This window comes from Athene noctua, chromosome 10 (assembly GCF_965140245.1).
Source record: "Athene noctua chromosome 10, bAthNoc1.hap1.1, whole genome shotgun sequence".
Taxonomy (NCBI): Eukaryota; Metazoa; Chordata; class Aves; order Strigiformes; family Strigidae; genus Athene; species Athene noctua.
The window spans coordinates 15,909,373-15,936,048 of NC_134046.1; the positions used below are offsets into that span (position 1 = coordinate 15,909,373).

The 26,676-nt window shown below is 35.6% G+C and overlaps 1 protein-coding gene across 4 annotated transcripts in view; it reads right to left on the minus strand.

The window, feature by feature from the left end:
- CACNA2D3 (calcium voltage-gated channel auxiliary subunit alpha2delta 3) overlaps nucleotides 1-26,676 on the minus strand; it is a 470,721-nt gene that overhangs the window by 159,527 nt on the left and 284,518 nt on the right. For all 4 annotated transcript variants that reach the window (XR_012634269.1, XM_074914174.1, XM_074914173.1 and 1 more), the window contains 2 exons: nucleotides 6,943-7,021; nucleotides 365-498 (listed from right to left, as the gene is read on the minus strand). Coding sequence is in view for 3 of the 4 variants with exons in the window: in XM_074914174.1 (XP_074770275.1) it covers nucleotides 365-498; nucleotides 6,943-7,021 (213 nt within the window). In the remaining variant the exon portion in view is untranslated. The remainder of the gene's footprint in view (nucleotides 1-364; nucleotides 499-6,942; nucleotides 7,022-26,676) is intronic.

Genomic DNA, 26,676 nt, shown 5'->3' on the forward strand with positions numbered 1-26,676 from the left:
GAAATTTTTTAAAACACATAGAAAAAATGGTTACTCAATCCAATCAATTTCTGTTCAAGCCCATTTTTGGTTAATAAAAGAAATCTACATTTGGAAGTCATAAATTTTAAAATTATGCTGTTACTCAAGTTTGTTTCATTATTTTCTATTTAATTTATGATGTATAAATATTTGCTAAAGTTCAGTAATCTTTAATTATTTACTTCTAACATAAAGATATCAAGTCCTGATTCTTACACTGAATCAGCACATTCCAGCAACAGAAATCAGGTGCACAACTAGTGTTTCTACCACAACAGTTTTACTCCTAATTCCTCATTATATGCAATAAGCCTATATTAAATGCTTTATCATGCACACTTACAGTGCTGTCAATATATGCTTCAGTCCATACTACATCATGTTCTTGGTCAATAACCTTTGGTCGGCTAAGCACATGGAGATATTCCATGACATTCTCTTGAACATCAGCTAAGGTAGAGATCTGAGTAAAAAACCCTGTGAAAACACACAATTCTAAGTTAAAAACCAGACAGAAAAAATTAAGGAAAATTGCAATAAGAAGTATGATGTATTTTATGTCTGTCATGTTTTCTGTTTGTTTATTTTCAGAGATGAAATGAAAAAAATAAATTTTTCATAAAAAGCAGCCTCAAACAATAATACCTGGTAAAAACAGAAGTCTGTGAAACCTCTGGCCAATCCTGAAGAACTGGGTTCCCAATATCACTATGAACCACTGCACTGCCTTTCCTAAACTCTTTATTTCCAGAAAACTTTTGTTGTTAAATGGTAAAATGTTTGGGGTTTTTTTATAATCTTGCATATTTTAAAAGTTAGAACTGGTATTAATTTTGTCCAATATTGTCTCACCTAGTTTGTCCAGTTTCAAGAAACATTACAGATTACAGCTACATTAATAAAACAGTAGCTGGGTGTTCTCTAAAATGCTCGTCCATATAGAATGTGACTAAACATCAGATAATAGCAATATGTTATTTATAAATGGCAGGTCACAGAAAATGTGGACTACAACTAGAATTGCTTGGTTTAGTGGTTGTTAATCACAGCTTTGTTAATCCTTTAAACATCTATGACCTGACAGCATTGAGAACAGCAGAGGCCACAGCTATTTGTGCTGTCACCACTTCCTTTTCAGTGCTTGGCTGTCAAGTATCTTTATACATCACAAACTTGACATCTGGAGCCCACATCATGCAAGGGTGGTGAAGGACTGACAAATTTCAAGGCTATAGTTTCATCAGGACTTATTTAAATGCATCAGTTCCCCTTCATATACCTTCCTTTTCTTTAATGAGAAAAGACCAATATGGAATTTTCATGAAAGAGGCCTTGCTACAATTTTAGTCTTTTGAGAAGATCACAGCTTCTATGGAGCTGGAATATTAAGCTTCAGCAGAAAACATGGCAGCTGCAAAGCACTTCTGAGCTCTGTTTATTGTAGACAGGGCCAATTCTGGCAAGACTGCAAGGGTGCTCTGTAGTCTGAATGGTAGAAATTTCTGATTCAGTACACCTGCCGGAATTTTGGTATGTCTCATTTCAGAAAGCTTAAAAAAGAACCAATATTGAGGGGCCATAGGCAGCACTGTTCACGTGTTTCAAGTTACATGCTCAAAAGCAAAAAAACCCCTCAGAAATCCAGAAAAATTAGACACAAGCACAAATAGACATATCAGCCTTTTGCCTTTCTTCCTCCATCTTAGACTAGTGTACAATGGCTATAAGTGAGGACTAAGTCACTAAAAGGAAAGAGCACACAAACTCTGCTCATTTCTCTGTAGTAAGATTTAAAGCAAGGGACCTCCACATATATTCATCTCTCCATTTCTCCTTTTACCAAACATATACTTTCAGTTGTCCCCATGGACAAGTTTTTAGTGGTCCGTAAAGAGCAGACTTAGTCACTGTTTTGTTTCAGTGTTTTCTATGCAATCTTACCTCACCACTCCAATACTATTTGTTGTGTTGAGCTCATGTACTTTTCAGTGAATGTTATGCCAGTACTTGCACTTCTCTTACAATAGTGTGCAAAATTACAGTTGGAGCAGAGATCTACTAGCACTGAGTGGTGTACAGTGAACAATAGGACAACACCTGCACTGAAACACTTTATATATATATATATATATATATATATATATATGAGCACATTAAATAATGCCTGAAAAGTCAGAGGAGATTAACTCCTTAAAAAAATTTGTCTTGTATCTAAGGTGATAGAAAGGTCTTCCTTAATCAAGTAGTATTTTCTTAACCATACAGGTTGAAATCACAATTAGTTAACACTTTTTAATGTCATACTTCATTAAAATCAAAGCCCTAAAGACTCATTTAAGAAGCTCCTGGAGGTCCATGCCTGGCATTTTTTTTTTTTAAATCACAGCCTATAAAGAAAATAAAGAATACCTTGCTGTAAAATGAGCATGCATTCTGATTGCCTCCTGAAATGTTTTTATGTCAGTTTTTCAACTGAAAAAATTTAGCTAGATTACTCAAAAAGAAAAAATGAAAACCAACAGAAAACAGAACCCAATCTGAAACACTTTAGTGTTGTGCCATACAGGTTTATACATGTTACAAGACATGATAATTCTAAATTTTTCTTTATTTTCTTCTTTTCCTTCATTTAGAAGAGATCCATCTGAACCAGGTACAGCCAACATGAGCAGAGACACCTATTTGGGCGCTTACTTGTAAGTATTCTTCATATGGATGTGTATTACATTAGGTATTTCTCTTTGTATTATTTCTGAGAATGGATACTGTCATATCACAACTTACTCAGACCTCTCCAGGCAGCATGCTACAGATATTCTTGTTGTACTTGCAAACTATATCTCTAAACTGCACAAGAGAGAAAACAGTTTTTAGCCTAACTTTCTAAGACTAAAAGAGGTGGTGAGTATGTGTGAATCAATTCCATATAAACTTAGCAAAGAAATAAAGGTTTCAAAAACAAGTGAAAATTTGTGACTACACTGAGATTGAAAGAAGTGACATTGAGCATCCTATTTAGAAGCAGCCAGATGGCAAATCAACACATACTGGCATGCAGGCTAGTTGCAGGCTAGCCATGCAGTGCTCCTTGTCCAGTGGGTATGACAGCTAAAGAAGTCAAGGTTAGGAAGTGGAAGAAAAAGGCATTAGTGTGAAAAATCATATTTTTTAAATCATGTCTGTGTTTCACAGATTTATTCATATATCGGGTGGCAACTGATGAAAAGTTGAAACAAAGAGTGTGTTACAGACATTATTCCTTTTAATCAGGTTATTCAAACAACTGCGTTTAGGGAAATGTAAAAATTTCTGCTGAAGAAGTGTAAAAGTCAAAACTTAGGTGGTGTTGTAAGACACAACCATATGGATTCTCTCTAGGTTTTATATAATGTGATCTTAGGAGTGGGTTTCATTTGTAATTTCTTTTTTGTTCCTTTCTTGCATTGAAGATTTTATTTTTCATCTACTTACAAATATCATTTGTACTTTTGTAGCTCACATTAGAAAAATCTACAATGATTTTACAGCTTCCATAACTCATGTAATATGAACAATTACCTATCTACTGTGCATTTAGGGTTCATCTACTTACTTTGTTTCTACAAAAAGTTGTTTTCCTTAAGTTTTAGCTTTCTTTACAACAAAGTGAAAGGAACTGCAAAAGCTATGTGAATGGTATTTCCATATTTTTAATGCTTGTTCTAATATTTATTTTTCAATCTTCTCCTAATGGGAAAACTCTACCAAAAGTTACTATATTATAGCTAGGGGCAGCATTAGGTAACATTCTCTTAGTTCGTTTTCACTGGATATTTAGACTTTTTGATGATTCATGTGTTTGTAGTTATGTGTAACAAATGCTAAACCTCACAAGAATTAGCTTCCTACACTGCTAGGTTTATCTCTCTTATCTAGAGATCAGAGGTACCCCGTGGATTTAGAAACCTTACTCTTCCTACACCGAGGTTTAATCATCAGATAGAGACATGCTCTGAAGCTCTTGAGCACAGCTGCTGAGGCCATGCAAGCAATAACAGCAAACCCGTGCTTAAATTTTTGCATTCTAACACCTGCTTCTCACCTCTCTGGTGTATGAATTATGCCACCTTAGAGCCCCTTACAGTCAGCACTACTTCTTTTCCTCCCCAGCAGGAAAAAAATTTGTGAAGGAAATGGATAAGATTTGGTAATGACAAGTGTGAGATACATATAATAACGTGGTTAAAGACACACGCATGCTCTGCAACTGGGCTGCCTTTCCATATTACAAAGTCCTTGCAATGTTTTTGGATGGCTTGTTTTTCTTGAAAATGTCCACCATTAGACTCAGGACTTTTCAAAACGACTCCAATGGATTTTTACATAGAGTGCAGCTGGGGTTTTTTTTCTGGACAGTGTGCAAAATAGATGCAATATTCTTGCAACTAATAAAATACCAGAATTAAAAAATCCTCTTTGGGTAGGGACTAAGCAGAATTCATTGTTTTGCTGCAGCTGTAAAACTCCCATGGAGAATACCCCCCCTATCCCCCACCTAAGAGGCCTCTCAAGCAGGTGAACAGTGTCTGTAACTGGCTGCCTGCCACCCCCCCGAGAGCCCACAGCGCATGAGGTGCTGGGGTCATGCTAATAATGGGAATGGATGTGACTGGGGCTTCCTGTACGCAACCCTCTTCTGCTAATACAATAGTCTGTAAACTGCTACAGCTGGGGCACAGTTTGCCTCAGGGCTGATCTGTCCTCTGCTGGCAGTTAGTTGCTATCAGACCTCCGATATGCAAAGCATTTTCCTCTACATTGCTTTCTCAGACTCTGCTCCTTTGTATTGGTGAATCCCCTCCTTTGTCCATCTTACAATATGCCAACCACAGTGATGATCCACAATAAATTATTTTTTTTTTTTAAATTAAAACAGTGGTTGTGAAATTACTAATTTAATAGAGAATTTTACTGAAAAAAATGTTTAATCCTGGCTGTTTTGTTAGTAAGTAATGCATTAACTCCCATCTTTATCCTCACAGCTTTCTTCTGGAAATGACTACTGAGGGAAAGGTGGCGCCTGCTTATTTTAAAATCTGGCATGCTAAGCACTAGGAAACTTTTACCTTTGTTCACTTCAGAATCTTAATAAATCTTTATTCTTTTCCTTCATGTGCACTTGCTTATGATACAGAAGAGTAAATCACTACAAATTTCACAGACCGCTCTAGAGGGACTTTGGGGTTCTTGGATGTTTTAATGTATTTAAAATGGTTTGGTGTTTTGCTTCATTAAGCCAACTCCCTCTAGATATGCCCTACTTATACATAAAAATGTAACAGAAAAACATGCTTGAGGTTTTTCAAGGTTTCACCATCAGAATCTAGAAGCTAAAGAAGTTTTGCAAGGGGGTATGAATTTCCCCTGTGACCTATTTTGAAGGAACGGGCTGCTGTGCACGGTCCAGTCAGCTGGAAACCCTGCAAAAAGCCTTCATCTATGTTGTGCTTCCAAGGGGAAAATCACTGCAAGGAAAATTGATTTTAGGGTCATTGACCCTCACTGACAACAACATGCTTTGGCCCACCTATGCAAGTAGTAAACTGCAGTCCAGCCATTCAGGCAATCTTTAGACCGGCATTATTACACTCCTCATCTGTTCTGCTGTAATCCTTCATTTCACTAAAAGAAAATGGATGAGCTGTAGCTGAAAACTGTAAGAAGATCTAAATCCATACTGCCTGACATAATCACTTATGCTGTTTCCAACTGTGATTTTCAAAGCTATAAAAAATATTTAATTATCAATTAGAGGAAGATTTTTGCCTTGCAAGCTATCAGAGAGCAGGTATTGTAACTATTAAACTGAGATTAAAAAATTTATAGAAGAAACAGTCATTAAGTTGTTTGGTTGATTCATATGAGTGAGATTCTGACTCAAAGCAACATGGCTCTGTTGAAAAAAAGAGTAGTCCTGAAGAATGACAAAGGTGACCACTTTTTTTCCCTCTGGCAATAAGGAAGATGTGGACCAGATGATCTACTAAGGCAGACTTTATTGCCTGGTCCTAATTTCAGAGATGCTGTACTTAGATCTTTTTGAATCTGTAGAGCTGGGCTAAAAAGCTAAAAGATTTTGTTGATTAAATTGTCTTCAGAAAAGATGCTTCAAAGGATTCTTATACTATTATTTAAACTAAATTATGGTGTAATATTAGCTGATTAAGACAAGACTTCAAACTGAGTAATTTCCATCAGCTGGACTTAACAGTAGTTAAAGAAATAATGACTAAATGGATAGCACCTGATGCAATTCATCATAATGTAATGTGGCACAATAGAAAAAAAGAAGAGGTTTGGATTTTTTTTCCAAGAGGAAAGGAAAACAAAAAACCTGAAGATTAATTAGGGGGATTGTTTTTTTTCTGAATCATTCTTATTTATATTAGTCAATCCTTTTACTGTAGCATCTCATCATCTTACATGTTTTAATGATCCTTCCTTAAAGAATGTAAAACTGTTTTTTCAATTACACTGTCAGTTTCTCAATGGACAGGATGTCTGGTGTTTTATATACTGTGCCTAACTCAACAGGACTTGTACCCAATGTTCTTAGGAACCAAGCTAAGTCTGAGTAATAACAGCTATAACAGAACAAATGCTTTGAAATTGAAGTTTCTTCTCTGAACAAAAAATTTAAGATCACATAGTTTAAAAGTTTCATAGAAATTTTAAGAAAATAATCTATTTCAAATATGGGGGGTTTTGTGTTTTTAAATTGTATGCTACAAGATAAATAAGTCTTTTCCTTTCCTGGAAAAAAAAACAACCCATCCTCTGATTAGTTGTCAGTGACACCATATCTGTAGAGGGTCAGATATGCAGGAAGGCTCAGTAATAGGGTTTTGAAAACAGGGCTTTCACAGTTGAAGGTTAACCAACCTTTGTTAGCACAGGCCATCCACTTCAGGTTATCAGCAAAAGCAGCTTCTCTTCCAATCAGATAGGTAAAAATACGAACCTGGAAGTACAATGCAAAAGATCAAGTCAATTAATACTGCACTTAAAACTTATACAGCAGAACTTCAGATACAGATGTGTAATTCATATGGATAGAACCTTTTAAAGAAAGTATTACAGTAGATTAAAAAAAAATAATCTCTGCCAGTAATGTCTTCATGACAAAATGTGGCTTTTGTTCTATGTAGCAGAATGCTTGATCTCTTTGGAAGTTTTTAATATCTGACATTTAAATAAAGTTATGGCTAAATGGTTTATCAGAGAATAAACTAAACCCATTGGAGTACAAGGTAAAACTGCATGTTTCAGACAAACCTGTTCTGCACTTACGAATTCTGAAAATTGCCATGGTATGATGTGGAGGAAGAGGCACTTAATTAGCAAATATTTCTGTAGATGAATGATCTGAAACACCAGGCAAGCAAACTCCCCTCAGTTTTCAAGGTTCATATGACACAGTATCTTTGTCAACAGAGACACCTTCCACAGGTGGGACTTATGCTGTCAAGTGATAAATGACGGAATCGTGTGCAGGGTTGCCACATGTCCCACACAGAAATATCTGTGCAAAAAGCTGTGCAGCTGGTGTACGCATGTGCATGCACGCAGACACCTTTGTTCAGAAATCCTAGAAAATTGCTGCTTTCCTTAAAATTCTGCCCAGATAAAATTACTTGGCAGAGAAGAAGGGCATACTTTGGAAACACTGGATGCAGGGTAGGCCTTGATAGATGCTAAATGATAACACTTGTTTGTCTGGACTCCACAGTTGCATGTTATAATACTTATATCCAAAACTTCATGTTTGAGCAGCTTCAGACAGCTGCCATCTAAAAAGCAACAGAAAATTTCCAATGAAATATTTCTCTTTACTACACCATTTTTTCAGTTCTTTCTTATCAAATAGAGATAAGTTCAGTGTTGCATAATTTTACAAGCCTTGGAAACAGCTGCAAATTTGTCCTCACAGATGACAGTATTTTCTACCTCATACCTTCTCTTCTCAACCCCATTCTATATATGGGAAACTACAGCAAAGATAATTAAGGTGGTTTTAGCTGGATAAGCAGGGAATGGGAAAGGATCGTGTTGTCCAGAGCTTCCTCTACCTAATACAAGTTTGCATAGCACTCACAGCCCCTCTGCTGAGGTTGGGTCTGTAACCACCCATGTGTGTGCCGAGAAATCACTGTCCTGGGTCCCAACATATTCCATCTAGAAATCCCACAGAGTTCCATACCTTCTTCATTTACCATTTGATATATCTGGTAAGATGGATCATAGTGAGCCTCACTTGATCCAACTAAGCTCCCAGCAAGAGAATCGGGAATAGCACCTGAGAGCTGCAGCTAAAGCCCTTATCACGCCCACTGTAGCCCTTGCCATGCTAAGGCTTATGCCTCTCATTCCATATACCTAAATTTCCACAACCATTTTCCCATTCCCTAAGGATTTGTCCATGGCAAAAGAGGCCAAATCCATACTGGGCCATATTAGCAAAAGAAATACAAGGTAATTATTCCCCTCTATTCCATTGTAATACCACAGCTGGAGTACCGAGCTCAGTTTTGGATTCCCCTGTACAAGGCAGACACTGACATACTGGAAAAGAAAGAGTCTTCTTGAAAGTGGACTCTAAGATGACAACACAGCAAGGAAAAAGTGTCAGAGGTCCTAAACAATTCTGATCTGATATCAGGAGAAACATTTTTATCATGAGGGTGATAAAATATTTGAAAAGATGATGCAGAACCTGCATCCTGGAAGATATTTAAAAGCTGACTAAGTTCCTAAGCAGCCTGATCTAACTTCACCTGCTCTAAGCAGGGGATTGGACAAGATGATCTTCAGAGGTCCTTCCCAATCTAAATGATTCTATGAAATTAGTAATTTGACTGATTTTCTAATACTTGTTCTACATTTTGTGGATTTAATATAAAACATATGAAGTTAGGACTGGAAATTGACAGTTTATAGCTGCCAACATGGTGCCATCATGTGTGAGAAGAAAGAAAATTATGAACTCTATATTGTAAGACTAAAAATTATAACTAAACCCACACATCAGATCCTTTTTTTAGTTGGTATACTTAGTAGAATTGTCATTATGTAAACTTTTTTACAGAAACTGTTATCAGCATTAAAAAGCTGTACACAACAAAACATTAGAACGTAATATTCAATATAACTGAGTCTCACATTGGATCTCACATTCACAAAATAGTTACTCTTAAATTATACAGAAAGCTAATTACACAGAAAGAAATGTCATGATGTGAGTTTATGAAGACCTCTCATTTAATTAATTTGCAATTAAAAAAATAAATTTCTTATAGTTTTTTCAATTAGCAGTTTTTTCTCACAGACAAAAGAATTTATTTGTCAAATATACCAACTCTATATTAAGTTCTCATAGGGTTTTTTTTCATAGAAGTTTTAAAATGTTGTCTTTGAAAGTTTCCCTCTTTACTGTCAGTTGTGATACTATATTCCCTCACCGCCCTTTTGTCCATTTTCTTAATGGGCAGATCCTGTTTCTAGGCACACATGGTGTTTTGCATTATTATCAGGCCTAAAGACCAAAACTTTTCCCAGTATTTCAAATAAAAAATGTACATAGAACTCAATCACGATTTTTATAGTTTAAAAAGTATACACATTGATCGTGCAATGTTGTTAATTAATTTGAATCAAACAGAATGCACAATCCTACACTATAACTCTAAAGAACACAGCATTAAACAAAAGAACTCTACTTTTATGCTTTGTTGATGGCAACCAAAAGCATTAATAAAGAAAATCTTTATTCTCCAAACACACGTGAAAGGGCACAGTGAGATTTATACCCACAAAATACAGCCTAAATCACTGTCATGGTTTATCTTCCTAAAAATCATACTTGAATATGTCCTGTGATGAGACCGAATACATCTGAGAGATTTATATTTAATGATCTGCTTTAATCTATAAAGAATTAAATTACACCATGTTTCTAATAAAAGGAAACCAACCTTATCTAAAAGAATAAGTAAGCATGATAGTAGGTGTAGGCAACAAACTAACTGCATTAAACCTACAAAAGAAAAATTTCAACAAATGAATATCATAGATCATCACGAGGAAATGGGCTGCCTCTGTGATACTGTTGCAAGGATTTTAATGATTTTTCTCCGAGTACATTCTATACATATCATTTACTTGGTATTTGCAGTTTCGCTAGAAAATATTTTAAGCATCTTTAAAAATACTGATAATTTTTTGGCATTACTTGAAAAAATAAAAATAAAAGCTATAGAGAGCTAGCAATGAAGATGAGTGATCAGGGTTTATTAAGTGCTGCTTTCCTTCCCTATCCCAATGAGTTGTGTATTTTCCTCTATGTACTTTTCACTGTGCATTATATAAATGACATTTACCAGTGTCAACATGAAGTATAAAATCTTTAATCAAATGAAATATAAGGTAAACTATAATTTTGAAATACCATTTGTATACTGCTCATTACTTAATAGAAAGACTTATTATTCACAGTAGCTTCATAAGAAAATATCCATGCAAGTTCACAGGGAGCTGTTTTAGTTAAAAATAACACCACTGACGCATTGAAGTTTTTCTTTTACATTGACCTTAAAGATATATTAATAGTTATTATGAATATTGTTTAATACTCTGTTCATAATAGTAAGAAAAATACCCAAAATCAGCTCTGATGGCAAACAATTCTGATTATAGCTCCATTTCTAAAAGTTTAATTTGATCAGCTCATTGAACCCACCAGTGTAAACTTAATTCACTGTGAGCTTGCAGTGGGGAACACTCATGAGTGCCTAACCATTCATTGCAGAAGTGATTTTACAAAACAACTGCTTGCTTTATTTTCTGCTTTCAGAGATCACAGCAATGACTTAGGTAGTAAATTATTAGAACTGAAACCTGCCTGAATAAGTCTACATTTTCAATCAAATTTTTCAAAACAAACTTGGATCTATAAGCCTTTTATACAAGTTTAATTATTCTGGATAGGTATTTTATGTAATAATTCTAGATGTGCTGGTACCATTCATAATACCAATAAACAGGGACAAAGTTACTGTGGTGATATGTTTGTTTTCTACATCCACATAAAAATATAACTAAGTCAATATTATAGAAGTACCACTAACTTAAAATTAGAAGTTCAGATTATTTCAACTTCTGCATGTGGACAAGACCTATGCAGTGATGGCTCATATATGCTGCAAAACAGGACACGCTGCATCATAGTTACCACTGAAATTGTCATGGTAAATTGAGCAGACATTAGGTACCAGATTTAATGCCCATTCATATCCTCAGATACCATGTAAGATAAATGTTGTTAGGTAAAAACTGTTAATAGTGATCACCAAATTTTCTTCTTCATGTATCTGAAAAAAACTGAATGGAAAGTGTGTCTGAGCAGTTCTGCTCTGTAAAATGATTACATGAAATGTCTATTTTATTTAAACAATCCAGATATAGCACTAATATTGTGTAGTCTACTGATAAATATATATAGTACTGAGGCATATTATTGAAAACTGTCATTCATAATAGATAAGGAAGTATAAAATATGTCTCATTCTGTGGTTTGTATTGGACCTTGAAGAAAATAACACAATAGAAACTATGAGCTTTAATATGTATATACACTATACATATACACTGATACACCTATATCAGTATCTTGTGGTACAACACTTAAATTTCTTTTGAATCCATATGAAGAGAATATTTTAATCAAGGCAGACTGAATAAATTCAAAGTTGCTATGGACCAGTCCCAGCAGATCCAGTAACAACATTTACATAGTCTACATATGCTTTGGCTAACTGAGTATAAGCCAAATGAGAAAAACACCTTTCAATATCCAAGCACTGTGACTGAATCAAGAGACCATTTTCATCTGAGAATGAATCTGTATTAGAGGGTATAAATACCTCTCTAGCAAAAAAAAAAACAACAAACAAACAAACCAAACAAAACAAAAAAAAAAACGTGACAGAAAGAGAACTTTCAGTTCTGGATAATTTTCAGAGCTTTGTAAGGTATTTGAGAGATACACCTGAATCAAAATATATTCAATGTCTGACCTGTAAAATGTTTTATCAACTAATTAAGGATTAACGTGAACTGTTACCTGTGGAGAAAGGAAATATTCTCAGGCAGAAACATTAGTTTGGAATTGTTATATCCTATCTACAGAACTGAAAATTGTAGATGATGTCAGATTGACTGAATACAAAGCAAAGCTTACTCCAAGGGAAAAACTTTAATCTTTGGAACCACACTTGCTATTCCTGAACAGTATGTAGCTTCTACAGATGTGCAATAGACTACTATTTTTTAAGCCAATGTTCACAGAAAATGGAGAGCTCCACAGTAACATTACAGAAACGGACAGTGGAACTAGAATCTTTAAAAGACCTTGTGACTTTCTCACTTCATATTTTTCTAAAGCGGGTGTTGAATGGCAAAGAATACCATTTGAGATTGAGGTATTGTAATTATCTTTAAAACAGTAGACGTAAAAACCTCCCATATATTACCTTGTTATTATGTCTCATTCCTGACCTAGAAAGATCACCTCTGAGAAAGAGCACTCCATTCAGTTACTATTCTTAGCAAAAGCTTGCTGCATAAGCTCAAATGATTCTGAACTGTAGAATCATATTAATATTAAGCAACAGACTCATTTCAACAGTGCATTTTATGATGGTCAGCTTCTACATGCAAGGTTGTGGATTCTTGTCCAGACCACTAGTCCATAGTGAGAAGCACAACATGTCAGAAGTTGTCACAAGTCGTGCTGGTAACTATTCCCACGTACACAGCAGAACGAAATAATATTAACATATTGAACCACCAAGCTCAGTAGTTCAGACAAAACTGAACACAAATCTTACACTAAGTAAAATATGTAAATCAACAGTAGACATTTAACTGCATATATTATCATTATTTTTAACTTCTTTCTCTCTGTTTTTATAGTCTCTTTGTTTTACACTCTTGTTCCCTTACCTAGGCACAGATCATAGTTTGGGTTATGAAGGTGATTTGCTCTCTATTCTTTGTTGCATCCCCTCATATTTTGGAAAACAATAGAGTACTGTTAATAAGTTTTTTGCTTTTACAGCTAGGGAATATTCTGAAGGTTGAACCTTTAAACTCTGGATAGACAGCTTACATAAAATCTCAGAGATGTATACACTCAACCATTAGTGAGGAAAACCTAAGAATGATGATTTAAATGACAGCTATTTCAGTGCTAACCACTTCATCTGAAATATCCACTTAACAGTTTCATCCATTATGCATGGACTAATCTGCAGTCCCTGAACTGTCCTCACCTCTGCAACTTCATTCAACTAGCAGCATAGTGAAGACAATAGGGACCTTCTTCTATCTATGTTAAGCAAGACGAGTCAATCTGTAAGATTCTACACACTGGAACTGTGAAGTCATATCTCCATGCCAAACAGCTGGTAAAATAGTATTTCCAGAAACTTAAAATACAGTGTGGGAGGGGAAATGGGACTTCTGCTTGCAGCTGACAGTGCAGACCTCTGTTTGCAGCTGCAAACTATTTCATGGACACCTTCAGCAAAACAGTCTTTCCTTTCTGGCTCAGCAAGAAATAAAAATAGTCCTGCGGCGAGAGCTATGGAATTTAAGTTATAAGTGGAATATAGGGATGAAATTCAAGTTCCCATAGTTATAAGTTATGGTGGTCCAGGAACACCCCAGCTAGTCTCTGCATAGAGGAGCAAATGAACTGATTGGGAACAATGGACCAACATGAGACTAAGTGATTGCCTGAACTCTGAAGCAGCCTCACCACAAAGAGGTGGCGTAACTGTTACAGGAGCCCTCAAGGTGGGAATTTGGGAGCAGTCCTGGATGTTTTCCCAGGCAACTCATGCTATGGCTAGGCCACCTGATAGGCACTATTTGCATACTTCAAAGTGTTAATTAGCTACTTGATCGGAGAATCTGGCTATCCCAGAGACTTCTTCAGGCAATTCCTCCTGTAGAACTGACCAAAGAGAAAAGATACTTGCATAGTACCATTGTAGAAAGCATGAGGAACAGTCACATAGGAGAACCTTTTGAACATACTTAAGATATTTAAGAAATTTTTTTGGATATAATTTAAGATAATAAATAGCAATGAATCATTCCTGTGCTGGAATAGGGATATACAACCACAGGCCAGCTGGAAATAAAGATTCAGCAGAACAGCAATTCAAAGCATCTCACTCAATACAGCTAAAAACACTGCTGCAAGGTCCCTTACCATCTAGACAGCATGTGACCCTCCTGTTCAAGATGTTTGATCCTCCAACTGAGTATTACCCTACCCAAAGACCACCCCCCCAAATGGTTTAACATTCGGGTCTTTGCAACAGTCTCAGTGGTGCATTCATCAAAGCACTTTGATTTTCATTTGATCAACAGCTAAGAAAATGACAATAGGAGCAGATGAGACCAGAGCTGGTCTAGATTTGATTTACATGCTGTAACTCAAGAGTCACAAAAGCAATTCTCCAATTGTCTGAATCTTGTGAACCTAATAATGAAAAAGGCTGCCATTTATTTAGGTCTCTTTCACTTGTTAATTGAATTTTTCAAAAAGAAATATCTCTGGTCTCCCTTACCATATTTTAACCTGTGCTGCATACTGTCATTTGAAAAGTGAAGACAATTAATTTTTGTATTGACATTTCTTTTTCTACTCTGTCTAAAGAAATTCCTGTGTTATCTGAAAGTCACTGAACATTTACACAGGTTAGTATATTTAAAAAAAAAAACCCCACCCTGTAGTGTTTATTTATCTTTGATTAAAAGCAGAGCAGAATAATTAATAATTTCCATTAAGAGCTGGTGCCACTTCTCTAAATACAACCCTAGAGCTACATTCTCAAATCTGTCGTTAACAAAGAGCAAAGTTCTGGTTCAGCCTCTTTGAATATGACTAAGAGAACACATGGGAAGAATACAGGAAAACTTAACAGAGGTTCAGATGAGAAGAAAAACGCTCATTTGGAAATTCTCATGTGCATCCCTTCCAGGCAGATCCATATTTCTATTCAGAAAAAAAGAGCGTTAGGGAAGTTCCCCATTCTTTGAAAATCTACCAAGAGGTAAAAAATAAAATGGAAAAAGAGAAAAAAGCAAAAGTCAGCTTCAGAAGCTGTACATTTTGGTGGCAGAGTTGACAATTACATCACATTCTACTTTGCCAGGTTTAAGTTCTGATTCTAATCTTTTGCTATTTCAGTTTTATGTTGTAAATTGTCTCTTCAAACCAGCTTCTTTTTCTGTTGATTATAAATTCTTCATGCTCCATTTCTTCTTATCTTTTGTTATAGTGGAAATAGTCTTAAAATAGTTACCCAAAATAAACGTATAAACTCTTCATCCTTTAAGTCTCAACAAGTGGCTTATCTTCCTTGGGGTCCTGCTGCTTCATAATTTTCTGATGGCCTGATTTTTTAGGTTCCAACTCCAAAAGTAAGTAACCTAAACTGGCTTCCAAATTTAGAAAAAGCTTGAGGTTTTACACTTCCACTGCTTCCCTCCCAAAATTACACTGTGCCTGTTGCCACTGTGCCTGAAGCCCCTTGGTCTTCAATATCACTCCTCTTTACATAATCTCATCCTCCTATTCCTCTCTCTCCAGCATTCTTTTGTACACATCTACCTCAGAAGACACCAACGGGAACGGGGGAAATCAATGCTGCCGTTGGTCCCCGTGTTAAGGAGATGGCATTAAGCCACCACACTTTCCTGTGAGGAACAGTCTGGATCCAGTCATAAAGGGTTTTGAAAGTCATACTGGATCCATTCATCAAGACCAGTAAGATTCACATTTAAAAAAATCTGAATAGGCCACAGGTCTTTGCACAAATAACCTTTCCAAATCTGAAAAGGGAAGAACATTCAGTTTGTAAAATATATTGATTTCTGAGATATTACAGCTTCTAACTTTAACCTACAAACACGTAAAGCAATTCAAAAATAATACACAAATTCCAAGTGTACTCCAGTATATTAGGTTGTTGCAAAAGGCATAATATACAGGGCAATGGACAGGCATGGGAAAAGAGCAGTAGAAAAACAAGGTCACTCCAGAAAGTTCACCTTATCTCTGAATCTATCTTCATAGCTTTTTTAGCTTTAGTTCTTTTTTTATTATAAAGTGGTGAAAAAAATGAGTTAAGGATCTATTTACATTGATAAGTTAGCAGGAAATTCCACGAAGACAATGTTTTAAATGAGCACACGAAATTCTACTGATGAGGGCTACAAAGCCCTGTGATACAACACAAGATAGTACTACTACAATATCTCCTACCCTGTTAGAGACCTTTACCCTGTAAGGTGCTGAAAGACTCAACTGACACTGCATTCTGCAAGGAAGCCATGAAGCCATTACCTCATGAAACTGAATCCTTAAACATTAAGTTACTCAGTAAAAGATTCTTCGTTGTTAATTTTTCTCCTATGTTATTTAAAATACCTCTTTTGGAAAAGTTTGCATTTATAAATTTCCTTATGTTTTCTCCTTCCTGCAACTGCACACTGTACCCAGACAATTTTATAAGTGTTTTCTATTATAGTGACATACGAAACACTGTGCATTCTACCCTAAATACTGATGGGTATAAGTTAACGAAAACAAACCCCCAGTAAGGGCTATTTAACTGAAAAACAAGATGTTGTAAGCAAAAACAGTAACAAAGAAAAACACTTAATTTGTCTGGGGATCATCAAGCAGCTAAGTCCTGCTTTCACAAATATCTGCATCCCCAACAGCTCCTTGTATAGACCTACCTCAGAAAATATGTGGAGATAAAAAGGAAATTGCTGCTGCAGTTAACCCCTTGTGATCAGGGGACAGCATTACTATGTCACGCTCGCCTGCAAGGAGCATTTCTAGATCCACCTTCTAGGTGTAGGGCTGCTGAGGGTCACTTTTAAATAATCCCAACAAGCTACATGTTTTACCTGAGATATCAAATGAGGATATTTCTTCTAGCATTGAAAATGTCTCGACACCCTTTGTTGATTTACAGTAAATTATAATGCAACTCAAGATTTATGAAGAATAATTTCCCACTCAATACTTTAGGAATATTGTTAGCAGCAGAAAATGAGATTATGTTATTTTAGACTGTGCAAGGACAGAGCAGGTGATGAGAAAGTGTCCAACACCATATTAGCACGAGGCTTATTGCTTCACTAAAGGAGATTGATGGTTGATATAGTTCTGAAAGGAATGAGACATCCCAGGCCTTTTACATGGGACCCAAGTGCTAGCTACTTTATACATCCTGAATTATTGGTCACAGAGAACTGAGCAAGATCAGTTTCCTCACAGGCAGATAATCTTCAAAGGGCACAGCAAGAGCTTATCACTAAATAATTATTTGTAAATATTTGGCAGAGCAAGTAGGCTGTATTAAATAGCCATTTAAGATTTGGCATTTAACATTAAAACAAAAAACCACAAAATAGGCCTGAGAAGCATCTAATACTTTCTAGCTTATCTTTCCTGCTTAGTGTGCATTATGTATTAATGATGTTAAATAAGCAGCCATAATGTACAAAGTTTAATACAATGGTATGTATCTTGAATGTACTAAATTCTTATCAGTTTAATTCAGCAAAGAAAATTTTCACAGATTTTGAGAATACAAAACCTTTGGGTGAAACCATGTCTAGAAAATGACATCCCAGAGACTCTTTTAAAAAGCTATGATTACTTAAAAAGAAAAAAACCTAAGATTACCACAAACTAACTTGTTACTTTCACTGTAACTTTCACTTTCAGCACAAGCTGTAACATTTGTCTCATCTTTACAAATTACTCTGAAACCAATGGGTTAAGTGTGTTATAAATATTTCAGATATAGCTATAGAGTGCCAATAAAAGCTTTATACAGTACCTCCAAATATTGTATATGCACTACACACTTCTGTTGAAGAACTATTTTAGAAATATTTTACTGAGTTTTAGAAAATTTTATTTATTCTACTTTTTATATCCTTTCACTGGTAAAGCCAGCCATGTTACAATGAGTTCAACTATACAGTGTATAGAGGGAGAGAAAGATTTTAATTCACACTTTTATAACTTTTAAAAATTACCTAACATCAGTTTTCTATCATAACAGTGTTACTATTTCAAAGTAAAATATGATAGTATTTATTGGAACTAGGAACAAGTTCTGTGCTCTCATCTGAAAAGCTAAAGAATTTTTTGTTTCCAGTCCTGATATGCAAGATTCCAGATCAGTCATTACAATGAACAGCCAAACCTAGATGAACTACTTAGGGATAATTCAACTATACCTATTATTGCCATTCTTCAAAATGCTGGTGGATTTGCTGAAATGTGGAACAGATATTTCTTCCTTAAATGCAAAAGAGCAACCTAAACAAATTAATTTGAATGGAGAGGAGGGGAAGGGATTAATGCAGAAACCATGACATAACCAACTTTCTTGGATTTAACTAAAGCTTCTGTGGAAAAAGCAGGCTCATAAATTTTCTGCTGCTACACTGCTTAGCTTTCTTGTAGACCAACTAATATTTTTTGAAGAATCCACAAGAAAAAAGTCAAAATCAGAGTAAATTCTAAGTAAACAAATAATGCCAATGTCTCCACCTCAGTTATTGCATAGTTCTAAGATGTAACATACAACAATGGTAACTCATTTGCAGTATACTTCATTGTGCATGGTGTAGACACAGATTAGAGGATGACATAATGGATAAAGCACTGGCCTTTCACCCTTGGGATTTTGTCCAGCCTGCAGTCCTATCAGATAATGGGTTTGGCAATCTCCACTGGTCTCTTTTGGACACTAATCCCCACTACAGAATCTCTATAATTCATCATATAATTTAATACACCTGGCAACCTTACCACTAGTTCATTCTTTTGTTACGTAATGGCCCAAAGTGAAGTCAAGGGTGGTTAATGCTCTGACAACTGGCTATTATCTCCCATAACAGCTGATTTTGAGGGGATTATTGCAGTCATAAACCATTTTATAAAAATTGGCAACTGGGAAAGCAATGTAACAAAATAAGGTGATATTTAGAAGTTTTATCACTGATTTTCTACCAATCTGTAATGGAGTTTCTAGCATCCAAAAAATGCTGGAGAGGAAGCTTGAGATTAAAGGTGCAGATCACGATCCAAGAATCTGAGGCCTGAACAAGCTTATAGTCAGAAATCTTGACTATTTTGAAGTTACAGATGCCTTGTTGTTTGTTTTTTGGGTTTTTTTTTCTGTCAAATAGACAGTATATTATTTAATTTTGTCTCAGTTATTAGTTCACCTCTTCCCTTTATCAGCATTCTTCCCTTTTCGCTTTGAAGTATTTCACCACTGTTATTAATCCAGTTTTAGATCCACAGCCTTGTTCACAAATGAATAAGGGACTTCATTGCTATCAGAACCAATTGCAGAGGATGTAAGTGAGCCCTCAGGCAAGACAAAGGGAAGCTGTACTCAGTTTATGGGATAAAAAATCAGTTCACTGAAACTGTGGGAAAGGTTAGGAAGAAGATGAGCAGTTGAGACTCCAATCTAAACTACAATGGCATTAACATAGAAGTAAACAGACAATAGTACCAAGGACTCATAGTCAAACAAATTAGCGTGCACAATTCTCACTGGAGATAAGACTCAGTGCTACAAATTTGTAAAACAGCTGTAGAAATTTCACCAGCTAAAATCTAGTGGAATGTAGTTGTTGTCTGAGCGCTAAATTCTGTTACCAAAGGCAAAATGATTTGGCAGGTGTCAAACTGTAGAAGGATAATTGAAAAAGATATCAGATGCAAGGTCCTTCTGGTCTCTCTGGTAGGTCCACCCAGCCACACCTGTGCAATGCCATTTTGTATAGGATAGTAGCATTTGTTGGATGCTATATATTTAATCAACAAAACTGTTTCATAGTCTAAATTTCATGCAATAGGAAAAAAAAAAAAAATCAGTAAAACAAAGTTAGAAAAATTTGAACCATAGCCACTCCTGCTCTGACCAAGAGGCATTACTAAAAATGTCCATTTGAATAAAATATGACCTGTTTCATGGAAGCTTTACAGAACTGTGTGGAAGTGAGCTTCTGTATTTCATGACTCAGGATAATGTCTACCTGTCTTTTGTCATGCAGACTTGAGAAGGCTTTCCTTCACCATAAGGAGATGTAAATCCTGCCTGAGCTTTGAACCAACCATTTCAGGTAAAAGTCAATATGGTGCTGAGCTCAACTTTGTAAGCCTATGTTTGGCTCTGTACAACTGAATTTTATGTTAGTTTTTATACTCACTTTAGGGGCAAAAGGTTCAAGTTCTAGAAATCCAAACAGCAACAGGAAGAGTTTTATAATGTAGCACAGAAAATTTAGTGAGGTCTACTCATAGAATGCAAAGAATTTTGGAAATTACAATAATAATAGAATAAAACAGAAGGCTTTATTTACACGAACAGGGAAAAAAGTTTGTGCATGGAATTTTAAGATTACCTTACTAATTTATTGAAAACAAAAATCAGCCAAAGCAAAAGCTGCAAATGCAGGTACTGCTCTGATGGAACAGCAGACCCACCGTTTGACAAACTCTGGTAGGAATGTGTGTTAATTGTTGGACTTCCTGTGAGCAGAAGCAGTACAATTTCTTTAAGAAAATCTTTCTGAAAATGCTGAGTGAATAGAAAAATAAATGAGATTTTACATAAAAACTGTCTGCAATGCCGAAAAACATTTAATCCTTCAGACACTGTGTATATACACCATGAATTGTTTGAACCATCAGTGTTAAAGCAAGGACATTAAAAAGACATCACATTCTTTTATCTTGACATTTCAACCAACTGAAGGCAATTGCTGCTCCAACTGTCATAGTATACCAGTCAGTATTAAAATTACTATACAGACTTCAAGTTTATCTTTGATTAAGAATTAAATTAAGCTCTACTTTATCATTTCTGTAGCCTTACAGCATCCATGTGTTCTCACAGTTAAGTCAAACTAAATATTTAATACACTCTTCTAATTAGCTACAAACTATTACCTGATTTAAGTCTGTAAATGAATGTGAAAAGACTCTGGAGGCTAAACGTTAACCTTCATCCACTCCAGTTATATGAGAGAAATTACAGACTCTAATTAGACTCTTTAAACTGCAAAGAAATAGAATTTTCATAACCAGCTTATTAAAAAACGAAAGCCCCCTTGGGACAGGGCAAATTGCTCCTACCCTGATCCGCTTATCCTTGTACAACACCATACAGAAGACTCATGTTGTCTGACTTACACAGCTCATATTTCTCCCAAATTAACGAGCACTGAAATTATTCCAGCTGCCCCCTTGGCACAGGGAAAAATTGAAAATCCATGGCTGCCAAGTGACGTGTATAACCCAGCTGCTAAATAAAATGTGCTTAAGGGGACACAGCTGTTGAGGTGCCTATTTACATTAAAATAAGTCCATGGATACAGAACAAATGCCTAAAGACAGCAAACAGTGTATAACACTTTGTTTAACCCTTTCATTAAACCAGGTCACAAAAATTTGCAGCATCATTTATAGGCTAGACATAAAAGCATGGCCTTTTCACCTTATGATTTATTTCTTCTAATTTGTCTAATCTTGCAAACTTTGTGATTTTCTTTTGCAGAACTGGTAAATTCAGAGGAATCATTAAATAATACAGTTCACATGTCAGAAAAGGCAGTTGATTTTTCAAAACAACTCTACTTAGGAAAAGTACAGAAAATTTAACTCCATTCTCTGCTGTCCAAACATGTGTGCAGTGTCATGATAAGCTTTATCTTTGAGACAGTAGAACTTCTGAAGATGATTCTTGCAGAATATTCACACAAACTTGTAGAGTCAAAGGAGAATATTACATTTTTGTGCCTTAACCTACACAGGCTGCCAGCTCATTTCCACATGAAACTGAGGATACCAGGTATTATCTTTAAAATGCTAAACAGCATAGGAACTCAGTTCCCTAAGAGTTAACTATCTTCTAAACAAATTCATGATGCTGTGATTCATAGATCACATTTTAAGAATATTTTCTAAAATACAATCATAATCCAGCTGACGTGAAAATTACCATGCCAGTTGTGGAGCCATGGAAATAATAGGGTCAAATACAGTGTTTCTCTTTACTAATCAGGAATACTTGGCCAAAAGACACCAAAATTCAGTTTCAAATTAAAACAGTTGAAAACGTTAGCTTGATTCAGTAAGTACATTTGAAGTCCAAGCCATAAGAAAGTGTGTATGCAAGCCAACTCTAACAAGAAGTGTACAAAAAACAGCAGATAGTGTAGAGAAGGTTCAAGTAGTCAGTGGTTTAGCCTTTACAGGAAAGTTTAACTTGAGCATTCACTATGACACAAATATTAACTATGGGATTCAGACCTGAGGTCATATTTGGAAAAGTATGGTAGATAAACAAAATGTGTTTAAATCAATGAAGCCTGATAAAATTTCCCATAGAGGAACTAATCAAATTAATATTTAAATAATTAGTAAATATTTTTGAAGATCTGTGGGCAGTAAAGGAAGCACCAAGGACAAGAAAAAGGGAACATATCTTTAAATATTTTTAAAATTTATTTTCAAAACCAAGAAAAAGGAAAAAATCCTGTAGAATTACTTCCTAGATTTTACTACCAAGAAAAACACTAGAAAAAGTGATTAGGCGATTAATTCACAAGCATATACAACATAATAACATGGCAGGAAATAGCCAACATCAATCTAAGCGATTCTTGTCAAAGTAATCTGATTTCCTTTTATGACAACTATCTTTTATACTACATAGAAGAAAAGAGGAGGAGAAAGATATCTTGGTTAAGTTCTGTAAGTAGTTTTAGGAGAAGTATGGTCATCCACACCAATGTAGGACTCATAGGCAGCATATCATCCAGGACAGCTTCCGATCTGGATTGCCAGAAAAATAAACCACGGGATGTTACCTGCTCAGTGATGTTGTCTACCTCTAAGGACTACTGGCCTAATGAAATGAACATAAGGTGAATGCACTTTTCAGAGAGCTGTGCTCTCAACATATATTTATTATATTATTGTCATATTAGGAAGAGAACTTGGTGGAGGGGGGAATGATGTGGCCTGGATTGAGTGCAATTTAATAATTTGATTCATTATTTAGATGTCTGACTGAAGAGAACACTTGAAAATTTGTCAAATGACATGAGGCTGGAAGTCATACCAAGCACTTTGGAATACAGAATTAGAATGCAAAATAGTATTTCTGAGCAAGAGAAACAGTCTGAAATGAACAGGATTAAATTCAGTTCCAATGAGACAGTAATTAGGAGGGAAAGTTCTAATGCATTGACAAAAGATGAGGAAAATACTAGTAGAGCACCAAAAAAAGATTTAGATTTAGAAAGAACCACAAATTCATTGTGAGTCAACAATGGTAAATTAATGAAATAAAAGCATGTGGCTGAAAGAAATGGCAATACGTGCTAGACATGAATGCAAGATAAAGGAGGTAGTTATTCAGCTCTACCTGTGAAAAAGAAAAATGGAAAAAAACTTTATCTAGACTTTGTGATCACTATTGGGCCTGAGACTGTTAGAAAGGTCTATGACAAAGTAGGAACCCTGCATGACCACAAGATTTTTTTTTTACTTTACAAACACTGTAAATCAGAATGTTATCCAACAGTAAGACACATTTCACATAAGCCTACATACATTGTAACATAATGGTCACCCTAGTCAATTAAACATTAAATACAAAAATCAGGTTTGCTTCACTGTAATTGTTAATTCTTTTCTGCCTGCATCCTGAACAGGTCATTTAATGATTTTTTCTGTGGCTGACTCCAGGTACTCTGGTTACTGAGCTATTTATATGTCTTCCTATTAAGCCTTTCATAATATTGACAAAACTTTGGGGGTTTTTACCTGTCAGTTTGAATTCACTGATGTTCCAACACTTGTTAAATACCAAAATCAGCAATTGAGTTGTTTGGAAATAACTGTTCTGACTATTTTAGACCTGGCACTAGAAAGAATGAAGAAAGATGAGCAAAACCTCTGTGGACACTAAATATGCAAAACAATTTAGAGAGGTCCATCCTTTGAGTTCAGAACTACGGTAAGATTGTGATTTTTTTTTTTTTTTTTTTTTAAACGTGACTCACAAGCTATGGTCTAAGTTCTGTAGTTAATTATAAAAACATGCTCTGTTTGCTCTCTCAATTTTAACTGCTGGTTTTGCATTGTCCAAACCATATAAAACTATGCAGTGATGTCACCATATATATCATGGACAAGAAAAACAGATGAATACTCTATAAACAGTCTTCGCTCTTAGAACATGTAGCCTAAACAAAGGGCTTCCTCCTCCTTTTAGAGAAACATGGTAAGAATGAGAACTGGGAAACAAAATGAGGACATTGAGCACCAGCGTGCTTACATTTGACTTACATTTGACATTAAGAAACACAGGAAAGTTAAGTTAGTGGTGAAAAATGGGGAACTCCAAAGTTAAGAGATAAAAATAATTCATTTTGCTAAAGGGGTTTTGACACTGAGCAACAATTTCTTTAAAAACTTCCTGACAAGCTACAACACTGTATTCATTTTTCCTTATGGCAATCTTTTTCAGAAAATAATTGAATCTACCCAAAAGCACCTTTTCTGGCTTTCTACTGCCTCCATCACTACACCAATTACAAGATCTAAAATTAGGTCAGTAATTCATAAGTCTTGGACATATTTAAAACATAGGTTTGTTTTAAATATCTAAAAAACTCCTAAACCTTCGGTAATTTTTTAATACAGTTGCTTGATGCTGCCTTTGGTGCCCAAACACAAATAAAAACCATTCTACCCACAAGTAGAATGATAATGGCCCATACAAGGAAAATATATTCAGAAAGTTACTGTCCCTTCAGCACATAACAATACCCACTACACATGCGTAGTAACAAATCTGCCTATGAGAGGTGATTTCATAATCCAGCTAAGCCAGAAGACAACCTGAATTCAAGTATGTATTTCAGAGAGAGATCAGATGCAGAGGAGACATGGCAGTCTGATGCAATAAATTCCCTGTATGGCAATACATTGCAGGAAATGGCATCCTCTTCACAAGAGTGCAGAAAGGAAGGAAAACGTTACAATTCCTAGGAAAGAGTGAATTGCCATGTATGCTAATATCACTTCTACATTGCGGGGTAACATCAGATAATGATGGAGGAAATACTACTGCATTTCCAATAAGCTTTCAATACATGAAATGAAAACCCAAGCATATCACATCTTGCATGATTTCCTTAAGTGAATTTCAGCTGATCACTACAGATGCGCCAGAACAAACCACCTACAATTCTGTTGTCTCCAGAGCAATCACAAGTGCCTTTTTGGAGATGCAGCTGTTTGTAGGTCACAAATTTGTCCCTAGAATCAATTATCTTGTGTTAAGGATAAAATAAGTGCTTCGCATTTAGTATCACTGCAAACATATAGAAAGAATACTTTAGGAATAAAAAAAGGAGATAAAAATATAAAGAAGTTGAACAGAAAAAATAAGATATTATTGGAGTAGAGAAGACAAAAGAACAAAGTTAAGTGCCCTCAGTGTCAAATATAAGACAAGAGAAGCAAGAATGAAAAGTAAGTTGGAAGGAAAGACAAAGCTTTAAAGAAGACAATAGCTTACAATAGAAGACATTTTTGAGAACTGTAAAGGGCATAGTTTGCTCAGCAGAGCAAAATGAGTTTTCAGAAAACAGAGAGTATGTCATACTAAAAGACTGCACTGAAAACTAGACATTAAGAGCTCTTAGTGTCATGAAATAAACATCCTTAATGCAATGTCAGGTGACACAGGAATGTAATAATAATAATAATAATAAATATTAGGAAGTCGAGATATAAGCCTAACATTGTATCTTATGATTTAGTAAAAGGAAATAGATGACTGCTTATAAAATGAGAGCAAGAAGACAAGAGAAAACACAAAAATAAAGAGAAGACATGCATGGGCAAGATCTCTCTGTTAAAAGTATAACTCAGGAAAGGGAAATCTAATGTGCAACAAATTAAGACAGAGATTTTATTCACTCTTTTAATGAGACAGCCAAAAGAGAAAAGGGGGTTATTCAATCAAAGGTAGAAGCAGGTTAATTAAGCCTGACAACATTTGACACATGGAATTAAATCCCCGCCCAGCTGAGCCTGAGGTCCCAGCAGTCCCACGGGCCCTGCAGCAGGGGCAGCTGTCACAGAGGGAGGGACAGTCCCCAGGGCTGATCCTTCACCCTGACCGAGGAGGCAAGAAACGCAGGTGGGTACCAGAGAAAAAGGAATGGCCAGCTGGGGGCAATGAAACTCCAGGAATCCTGGCTTGTGCCAGAGAGTAAGAAAACAAATGCAGCTCCAGTGGAATTGCTTGCCTATCTGTCCATTATCGACTTCCTATTCTTGTGTCCAACTCCACAATTCCTCTGGGTTAGCCACTGCCTTCCCCTCCATAGGAAAAACATTTGGTGTCTGTACTATTTCCTCTCAGCATCACGCACAGCATTTAAGGACTGCTATATTTAAACACTGATCTGAAA